We start from the raw sequence: 10,525 nt of genomic DNA, 5'->3' as shown, positions 1-10,525 counted from the left end.
AGACCTGCAAGTTGGTCTTCTTCCTCCTCACAACAGACTCCTCTCCACCTCGAGTCTGAGCCAGCAAGGACATGCTCATGCCCAAATTCATCTTGGATAAGACCTCGAAGGCATCTAAGCTTGCCAACAGGTTCGGTATGATTCCCATAACCAAATTTGAGCTCTATCTCCAACCGATGCTCATTCAAACAAGCTAATCGACTCAAAATTGGACTCTGCCACTGCCAAGATCTACCCGAACTTTAGCTTGATCCCTACTCCACCTTGGCTATAAAAGGACAGACCTAGACCCTCCCGAAGGAACCCCAAAACTTTTCCCCAACTTCTCAATGCAAGATCGACACTCGGAGCACCTCCTCGACGCAAGCCAAAGACTTTCACTGCCTCTGCATGTCACCGAGCTTCTACGAGCCTCCTCTGTCGCCTTTGCACATCGCCGAGCTTCTGCATGGCTCCTCGACATCCAAACCCTCGCTCATCAAGTTCACAGTCATCCACTCGTCATCTTTCACCACTAAATGGAACAAGTAGACCACCGTAGAACGACCCTGACCGAAGTCTGGCTGTGCACCAAGTTGTCGCCACCGTTTTGTTCACTGGAGCTGAGCTAGGTAAGCTCTGAGCCACCTGATCTCACATCTACGGTCTAGATTAGAAATAGGATGTACCTTCAATCCAAGCCATCTCAACCGTTAGATCTTAAACCGATGATCCAAATTTAATTAAGCTTATATGGTTGGGGGATGGCTTGGTGCTAATGTAGGACTTTCGGAGACCTTCCGCTTGCTGGTTTGGTCCAGCTGCCCAGTCTAGATAGATTTAATCCTACTGATGTCACGCTGACATCATAAATAGGTTTTTCTTTAGATCAAAGACTTCATGATCAAGAGTTTAAAGAACCAACTAAGCAACAAGAAGATAAGCTATCATGGATCATTTTGTACCTACTTTTCAAAATGCTTTTGTTTATAAACATGTATTGCTAATAAATTATCGAGAATCCTATATTAAGGCTTTACTCTATATGTTCTTGATATTCCTTGTCGCCATGTGTTTGGTTGGAATAATTGTTGGGTAGATATTGATTTGCCTTGCTTTGGAATAATTGTGTGAATAACTATTCAACTACATGTGATAATGGTCTTATGCAAAAATAGTAAAACTTGAGGTTAATTTTGTTAGCAATATGAAACTTACAATTTTAGCAAGTGGCTGGTGGAGACCGATGCATGTTGCACAAGATATTGGTTGGCGGTAATCTTACCCAAATCAATTAAGGACTCATTCATAGTGTGATTGGATTGAGCTTTACAATACAATCACAAGCCAAGTTATGGCCACGGTCTGACTTATTAATTAGCAATCCTCCTAGAATAGTGTAGGCTATATGGCGATATATGGATGAAAGGGTGTACTTTCCAGAGTTATATGGTGCAAGATGGGGCTTCTAGAGTAGAGGGTGTATTCCCAATATGGTAAAACTTTAGCGGGTAGACACATGATGGAAGATTCTTTGTAACAGCCTTGTAGTGTATTCCCAGTCATACACCATAGAAAGTGTGTAAATGCTTGATCGAGATGGGTAAAATAAAAAACACAACTTGTGGGTAAAATATACAACCACTACAGAGTGTAAAACTGATTAATCAACCATACTTACAGTCAAGAGCAGTGAGGAATGCTACATATAATTAGAACATAATGGTAACTGGATGGGTAACCATAGTGGTGAGAACTATGCTTAGGGTGGTTAGGACCCTAGTTGAGAAAGATGGTTGGAACCTTTGGTTATGGAAAGGTGGTTGGAACCTTTAGATTTAGACAGGTGGTTGGAACCTGTGGTTAAGTTAAAATGGTAGGAATCTTGATCTTTGTTAGTATTATGTTCAATTAATTAATTACTCACTTTTAACTATTATTTACAAATAAATTGTGTTTTCTGCAAATACATCATGTTAAGTCTAAATAAATCATGTTAAGTCTTATTATTGAGATAAGCCTTCATATGCATAGTTTTCTACAACTTGCGAAGTACAGCATTTGCTCACACTTGTTATACCTAAACTGTGCTCAGTTGGTGAAGACTTTTAGGAGTATAATGAAGATGGTGTATTATAAGATGTGTTTCTTCGTTTATTGCCTGTGGGGATTGCCTTGAAGCAATTGAAGACTTATTTGAGTTTGTGGTGTAGTTTTATTTTGTTTTGACTCTCTAAGGTACCACTTATAAAAACATTATCTTTTAATAAAGGATATTGCTATGTTATTCATCTATGACATCACTATGTATGCTCTACACATCAAAGGTCATTAGACTATTTGCTTGGTCTAGTCCTGACACATCCTCTTTGGTATGCTATTTCACTTGATGTCAGCATATGGACATAGTCGAGTGTGGTCTAGCTAGCCAAACCTGAATTGGTGGTTCGCAAAACCAAGCAATCGAGTCGTACGCCCTTGTTGACAGCTGTTGCCTCACTATTGTCGCTATCGTCCACCTCTTGGCCTACGCTCGTCGCCGCCATGACCTAATCGAGGCCAACCATGTCTCATCCTCGCCTGTGGCCTTAGCCGCCAACTGCGTCCTTGCCTGTACCCTCCAAGCCACCTCCTTGCCATTGGTTATGCCCTATCCCTCATTGTGACATCCCAATTTGTGTATTTTCATATTAGCATGGAATTCATAACCATTCGTGAGCGTGAATTTATGCAAATTTGAATTGGTTTGAATTCAAATTGAATTAAAAAGAGAAAGCCACATGAAATGTTAAAAATACTAATAATAAAGAAACTCACATTTTTCACCATATACCTAGGGTTAGAAATAATTTTATAAATTATTACATCATATTATAGAAATATTAGGGAATTTTCCATTTTGGGGAATTTATTTGAGGCCTTAAAAAATTTCTAGAATTTATAAAAGTAGCCTAATTTGGGGAATTTTAATTAAAAATTGGCTCATGCTTTTTGGGTCAAACAAAGTAAAATGGGTTGCATATGATTTATGGAGCACGCACATAATTTTGCCTAGGATTTTCAGATCTCAGCAAGGACTTCGTTTGAATGGAGAAATAGGGGAGGAGAAAATTGGAATATTGACGGGTACTGTGCATATGGGAGAACCTGTTATCGTCTACCTTCAGGCTGAGCGCGTAGAGCAGCTTGGACACGCGGCAATGGAACTCTGCCCCCTGTCTAACGCCGTCTGAGACCGTTCGCACCCCTCCCTGCTGCTCACACCTATTGACGCCGAAGCTCGTCGACACCGTCAAGAAACCACAGCTCCCGACCTTAGGCTGTGTTTGTTTACTGCTTCTAAAACTGCTTCTGCTACTGGCAGAAGCCAGAAGTCAGAAGCCAGAACAAACGAGGTTCTGGAGAAGTGACTTCTGGAGAAGTCAGAAGTCTGTTTCTGAGGAAAATGAACTAAAGCTGAGAAGCTCGCTGAGATGTGCTTCTCTGAGAAGCTATATGCTGAGAAGCTAAAAATTTATTGTAAAAACCAAGAACCTATTTCCAAAAACAGCTTTTCAAAAAAACCAAAAGCACTACTTTTCAGAGAAACTCAAAAGCAGAAGCTCAAACAAACACGGCCTTATTCTCTCGCCCCCTGCCTTATCCGCTCGCACCCGGCCTCCTGTTTTCTCTCCCATTAGCCTCGGCCGAGCAGCAGCCACAGCCCAAACCTCTGCCCAGATCCGCCATAGAGGAGCGCAGGAAACTCCTCTAATCGCATGGGCCGACCATTTCCCTTCGCGTGCGCGGACCCGAGGCCCTTCTCCGCCTCCGGTCACGGGCATAGCTCGATTTCACCATGAAACCTGCCCCTCCGGTGAGCTATTAGCCAGACCTCCTCTCTCATGTTTTTCTCCTCTCTTTGGCGCGCCTAATACTTCCTTTTTCTTCCTGTTCCCCAGCCGGGCCGGGCCGGGCCATGTCGTCATCGCCATTTCCGGCCGCTGACCGCCGCCGCCATGGATGCCTCACCGTCGACTGGGCCCTCCGGTGTAGGCTGCTGCTGATAGGTTCACAGTGGAGATCTGGAAGTCGTGGTCTTGGTCCCATTTTGCCTCTCGCCGTCGTGCGTCGCCGGCGAGCCCCCATAGTGCCGCCACCATTTCTCTCCTGTGCAAGCTCTGCAAGACCGAGCTGACCTGGTCAGCATGGGCTCCGGTCCTACCTGCCATGGCTATGGCTAGCTGCTCTCGGGTGAAAGAAGGTTCATAGCTTTTACTGTTAGTTAATCCAGATGACACGCGAAATAGGTTATTTGTTTAATAGAAAATGGCTGACTCCTGTAAAATTTCACAGAAGCCTTAATAGATCTAAAAAAATAGTGAAACCACCTTCGTTGGTTCTGTTATTTCATGATGTACATTTAAAATTTTAATATACTAGTTGAATGTCATACATTGCAATAAGAGTTAACACTCCTAGTGCCCTGTGGGCTCATGGCCTGTGGCTGGAAGCGTAGCCGTGAGCGAGGGTAGAATGTAGGGAGAGAAGGACGTGGAAGCAGGAATAGAAAGGTGTGTGAATTATTATGTATTTTTTAAGTAGTAGAGATTAATGAAATAGTTAATATAATTTTTGTAATTGAGTTAATATGCTGCATCCAATAACTAATATTTAATTCATCTCTTGTCCAAAAATTGTGAAACTACTTACTACAGTATAAAAATATTGGTGCTCATGAAAATTGCAAATTAATTTCTGTAATGTTTAAATGTGCTTAATCTTGTTAAATTCACCATTAAATAATGCAATGTCCAAAGTTGGTAAATCCAATTTTTTAGTCTTTGTATTATTCTATATGCAGGAAAAATACTTGATAACATGAAATTGCTCAATTTGGGTCACAAATTGTCTAAAAATTCAGAAACCTACTCAATACACCAGTTCACATATCAATCATTCAAAAGTATACCAATTCAGCATCTATGCATACTAAGTACACAAAATTTCACTAGAACAGTTGACATTCATTCATTACATCGATCAACCATTAAATACATCAATTTGACATTTTGTGAGAGCTGTCTGATTTCATTTGGTAGTACAGAGTACCAAGGTGATGATGCTTCATGGTTGATGGAATAGGGATGATTAGCAGAGGCAGAGGTCGGAGGATCTTGCTACGCTTGCTTTGTACGAGCACCAGCAGCAGCCAAACGAGAAACACATCCAAACCAGTCCTCCGATGTGGCCCACCTGCTCGGAGCCAGGGCCTGGATGGGGCAAGCAGAGTGGCCGCCCCGGTCTCTAAAATACAAGGGCTCCTCCTAATAACGATGTAAATTTCAATCGATTCGTGACCATAGTTACATAAGTGTGCATATAGATTTTGATCTTTGGTTGGTTCAAAAGAAGCAGTTTGCTGTTTTGGTTCCTTCGCAGTAGGTTAGTAAAAGCCTAAATTAGCAATCCATTTGTGCGTAGAGAAGTCGGAGATCGTTTTCTCTTGTGAAGTCTTGCCCTAATCGATGACTTGACAACTTGATGATCAATGTTCGCTGTTTGCATACCCCAATTCGCATGTTTCTATTCCCTCTTTCCTCATAAAACATATGATCATATTCCTCTTGTTCTCGATCCAAGCTTTAAGGTTGCCCGTCTATTGCATATTTACAGTAAGCCATCAATTGTTGGGTTGGAGATACAAATTCTTACGATTTTCATATGATAATCTTATTTATTGTGTCTATGACGGTGGCGTCAGCTGAAAGAAAATTTTCAAATTTGAAATTATTGAAAAACTATGTGAGATCCACAGTGTCTCAAGAAAGTTTAAATAGTTTGACAATTTTATATATTGAAAAAATTACTAGATAAAATTGATCTCGATACCATCGTTAAGGAATTCAAATCTAAAAATGCTAGAAGAACTTGTTTAAGATGATCTTAGAAAGTGTTTAAGATGATCTTAGAAAGTGTTTAAGGTGATTGTTATTTTTTATATACTTTAAGTGTTTATTGAAAATAATTTTTTAATGTACCAAATATTATCTTAAAAAATTATATGTTAATTATTTTTAATGTTTCAATTCAATTGGATCCGTTTTTAATTTTGCCCCGATCAACAAAATCTCGAGACGAAGGCCTCGTGGAAGCAGTATCATGCACGCGGAGATCTACTAAAGCCTCATGATGAGCGGCACAAAGCGGGTGTCTTGGTGGGCACAAGCTAAGGCCACAGGCGAGGGTGGGACAGGGTTAGGCTCGATTAAGCGGCAACGGTCGCCACCACACGTGAGGAGATTGGTAGTAGCGGCAACAGTGAGACGTGAAGGGCGTCGGCTTGGCGTTCAACTTATTTTTTGGTTTGGGGTTTGGCTAGATCACACTTGGAACGCCATCGTTAACAACGTCCACACATACATACGTCAAGTGAAATAGCGTCCCAAACTGGCGCTACCTAGACCAACGATCCTTCCCAGATTTATAATTCCCAGCCTCAATTACTACTTTTAAAAATTCAGAATTCTGAACTATTAAAAATAAGAAATATCAAACCTTGTATAAGTAACTTATCTATCGGTTCAAACCTTGAGGTGGCGTTTGGCACGCAAGAATCTCTCTCGGGCGAGCGAGCGAGCGCACGAGACCGCGCGGCGGCTCACGTCCACAAGGCCAGGTGCAGGCCCACCCGCCCGCTCGAGATCCACACAGAGGCGCGCTGTCGTGGCGTGGTGGAAGCCAGGATCACCAGCCGCGGCAGATAAAACCACGCGCGCGGCCGTGAGGAACAAGCGAAGCGAACGTCGGCGCGTGTCTGGTGGTTGGGTAGTTGGGTAGAGAGCCGAGGTGGACGATGGCGGCGGCGCCCGTGGCGACCGTGGCCTCCCCGTCCTCCGCCTCCAGGCGGCTCCTCCCCAGCCACCCCCGCCCCTCCACCTCCGCCGCGCCGTCTCTCCTCCGGCTGCCTAGATTGACCAGGCGTCTCCGACGCGCGCTTCTCGTCTCGGCCGCCGCGGCGGGGGACGAGGCGGACGTTCTGCGGGGACCGGACGGCGAGGGGGAGATGGTGGTGGCGGGGAGGCTCGAGGAGCAGCGGAACGAGCCGCTGGGGGGCAGCCAGCTTGACATCGGCGGGTTCGCCTTCCAGAGCGATATGGGTGGGGGATTCGCCGGAGGAAGCAGCGCCGGCGGGGCAGGATCCTCCGGCGGCGGGGACGGCAACAAGATGCTGGACCGCAGCATCAACACGGCCATCGTGCTCGGGGCCAGCACCTACGCGCTCACCAGGCTCCTCACCGTCGACCACGACTACTGGCATGTACGTTTCTTTATTCTTTCGAGCTTTAATTCTCAAGTGGTGTTCGTTTCGATTGGGTTCGAAGTTCACCTTTTGGGTGGATTTGTTGCAGGGGTGGACTATCTTTGAGATCCTGCGGTACATGCCGGAGCACAACTGGTCGGCATACGAGGAGGCCCTCAAGGACAACCCAGTTCTAGCTAAGATGATGATCAGTGGCGTCGTCTACTCCCTCGGTGACTGGATCGCGCAGGTGTGCCCTCAATTCCATTTCTGTGGCCATTCGACTCATATGGACCGTCCTGTTGCTGCAATAGTGTGATAACTATCTCTATCGTTGTTTTTGCTGCTTCTGCTTATGCTTGCAGTGCTATGAAGGCAAGCCGATCTTTGATTTCGACCGTGCTCGGATGTTCCGGTCTGGCCTTGTTGGGTTCACACTTCACGGATCACTTTCGCATTACTACTACCATATCTGTGAGGTTGCCACGTTAATTGCTCAGCTATCTTGTACTTGCACATTCCATTAAGTAACAATTGTCCATGTGAAGCATGTTTTGACCGCACCAAAGGTTAAGAAAGTTCTTAATTTGGTGAAGTCACAAAACAAAATGACTGGAGTGACATTCCAACAAGTGATTTGAAAAAAAAGATAAAATAAGAGATGATGGTTTGTGCGGGTTGACATGTGTAGATGCTTAGGTGAGAGAATGAAATAAATAACGGTGAAAGGGGGAAAGCAGTGTTAGATCTGTTTGCATCCTTGTATTTTGGAAAGAAATTGGATAGCTACTATGCAGTATAAAGAGGACTGGAGTAAAGAATTTTGTTATGTTGATATGCCAAATGATATGAATCCATCAACTCCCTCGAACCAGGCACTGTTCCCGTTCAAGGATTGGTGGGTTGTCCCTGCGAAGGTTGCATTCGATCAGACAATCTGGTCTGCGATTTGGAACAGCATCTACTTCGTAGTCTTGGGTTTCCTCCGGTTGGAATCACCTACCACTATTTTCGTTGAGCTCAAGTCCACGTTCTGGCCCATGCTTACCGTAAGTATTCATCTTCCCTTAACTTGTGTATGACATTTCTTCAATATGCAGAATCAAACAGCTTACTACACTGGATTTTATTTGAATGTTTATGGTCTTGGTATCTAATCGGTGCAAACTGGGCTAGCATTAAAAAAGAGCTTGTGCTTCTTGTTTTCACTGATCTTGGCAGCAAAACAATGGGCCTGCTTTGATGCATGTTGAAATGTGTTTATGTTAATTCCTTGCTGGAGAAATAAGAAATATTCCATTTCCGTGGGATGGTTTCTGCCGAACCTTCCAAATTCCACTCCATCGATTGTGAATTGCATATATGATACATGTGGTCCTAGCTTTGGGCAAAAATTGAGCCGGGAGGCTTTTATAGGCTATTGCTCGCTTTGCTGGGCAAAATAGCTAGAACCGAATTTAGTTGCATCAAGGTTTACAGTAGCATCACTAAAAATAATGAACGGCAAAAAGAACCCTTCATATTGCATAATTCTTTTTACGCATATATTGCTTTTTTTATGTTGTACAAACTCAAGGCAGTAACCTACTCATTCTGTGCTCGCAGAACCCTCCCTGGATTCAATACTATGGATACTTTTCAACTGATTACACAGCAGAAATAACCTATGTGTCTCTTGATCTAGTTATTGCAAAATTACTACATGCCATTTGATCTGTCTTGTTTCCTGTTGTAAAGCTGAAAATGTTGATCTAAATTGTTAGCTGAAAATGACAAAATGTTCTCAATTGTTATTGCAGGCTGGATGGAAGTTGTGGCCTTTTGCACACTTAATTACATACGGTGTGGTTCCTGTGGAGCAAAGACTTTTATGGGTCGACTGTGTGGAGCTAGTCTGGGTCACGATACTGTCAACGTGAGTTTTATCAGTTTTTTCTTTTCAATTTCACCTACCTATGCAGCTAAACTTACGAAACCGAACCTTTCTTTCTTTTTTTTCTGTTGTCGCTAGGTACTCAAATGAAAAGTCAGAGGCAAGGAATTCTGATGGTACCTCCTTACAAGCTGCTTCTAAGGTACATCTCTAGTTTTAAGTTTGATAAATCATTTCAACATTGTCATCCTTTATTATCGTGTTAACACTAAAAAATTCGTGCCTTCTTTTCAGGACAACTCCAGATAGCAACCAGAGAGACCAAGGGTTCCATCGTTTTGTGGACGGTGTAAATTGTACAATTAGCTGCAGCAGCTCTGGTGTAACTTTTTTTTTCTTTATGCCTGTATAGATAAATAAAACTTAAACTGTGCAGTGTTGTCCAACGAAATTCAGAAAGAAAATGTCTTAAGCGAGAATTGCTGATGAAACCTGAGCTGTGCAGTCCTCTGGCAGTGAAGAACTTATGGTCCTGAAAAGTTTTGCTGAATTTGCCCACCGGACACATCTGCTGTTGTCAGAGCAACAAGCGAGATACTGGATCGAACTAGTCAAGAACAAGCCACGGAACAAACCAACTTGTTGCGACTATGCTGGTCAGAATGGTTTCTGCCCTGGGTTTAAAAATTTGTTGAAAACTGCTCTGTATTCGTGATATTAAGCCAATTCGGTCCACACCGCATTCTGAATTTGATCAGTTTTCGAATTTAAATTTAAAAAAATAAAAAACACAAAAAATACTAGAGAAAATTCTTAAGACTTTTTGTGATTTTTTTCAAAAATAATATTATTTGCATCATATTTCATAGAGTAAGTATGTAAAAAAAATACTGAAATAGATCGTATGAACAGAATAATTTAAGCCTATCATGTTAAGAAAAAACTTAACATGCAAACACATTTTTTTAAGCATATCTTAAGATGATCTTAAAAGTTGGTTTTACTTTATTTAAAGTTTTATTAATTTCTTCATGATTTTTACAAAGTTCAGAAGTATAAATGAACATGTTAAGAAACAACACCATAATTAATTTTTTTATATCTACCATTATTTTTTCTACATAAATTATAGTATAAGTAAACTAATAAAAGTGGTTTTATTAATTTTGTGTGATGGGTGAGTTATAAATTAATCTAGTTGTAACATATTTACACAATCATACATGTTATAATAACTATTTCATGAGTTCATGTATTTTTAATAGACGTAGGATCATGTAAGAAGACTAACAAAATTGGTTCCATGATTTTTGGATTAGCAAAAAATTAACTATACATTTAACTAGATTTAGCAAATACATTTTCTCACAGAAAATATTAATCTTTTTTAT

At 42.0% G+C, this 10,525-nt stretch overlaps 1 protein-coding gene and 1 long non-coding RNA gene across 2 annotated transcripts; both read left to right on the top strand.

The window, feature by feature from the left end:
* The first annotated feature begins 3,685 nt into the window (after positions 1-3,685).
* LOC133914265 (uncharacterized) lies at positions 3,686-4,366 on the top strand. Its single transcript, XR_009909219.1, has 2 exons — positions 3,686-3,835; positions 3,921-4,366. It is a non-coding gene; the product is annotated as an uncharacterized LOC133914265 (long non-coding RNA).
* Positions 4,367-6,697: 2,331 nt separating this feature from the next.
* LOC133915890 (uncharacterized) lies at positions 6,698-9,625 on the top strand. Its single transcript, XM_062359274.1, has 7 exons — positions 6,698-7,279; positions 7,371-7,511; positions 7,627-7,740; positions 8,137-8,310; positions 9,061-9,176; positions 9,273-9,336; positions 9,429-9,625. Exons 1-7 carry the CDS (start codon positions 6,815-6,817, stop codon positions 9,441-9,443), a joined length of 1,089 nt encoding a protein of 362 aa, XP_062215258.1. The 5' UTR covers positions 6,698-6,814; the 3' UTR covers positions 9,444-9,625.
* The last annotated feature ends 900 nt before the right edge of the window (positions 9,626-10,525 follow it).

The sequence above is a fragment of the Phragmites australis genome, chromosome 4, assembly GCF_958298935.1.
Source record: "Phragmites australis chromosome 4, lpPhrAust1.1, whole genome shotgun sequence".
Classification (NCBI taxonomy): domain Eukaryota; kingdom Viridiplantae; phylum Streptophyta; class Magnoliopsida; order Poales; family Poaceae; genus Phragmites; species Phragmites australis.
The sequence above is the reverse complement of the archived record's forward strand: the minus strand, read 5'-3'. Positions and strand labels throughout refer to the sequence as shown.

Bases quoted from the DNA above. Each gene is read 5' to 3' on its own strand.
- LOC133915890 (XM_062359274.1), top strand. From the start codon at position 6,815: ATGGCGGCGGCGCCCGTGGCGACCGTGGCCTCCCCGTCCTCCGCCTCC. The intron at 7,512-7,626 runs GTGTGCCCTCAA...TTATGCTTGCAG, and splicing joins TCGGTGACTGGATCGCGCAG to TGCTATGAAGGCAAGCCGAT. The intron at 7,741-8,136 runs GTTGCCACGTTA...CCCTCGAACCAG, and splicing joins ACTACTACCATATCTGTGAG to GCACTGTTCCCGTTCAAGGA.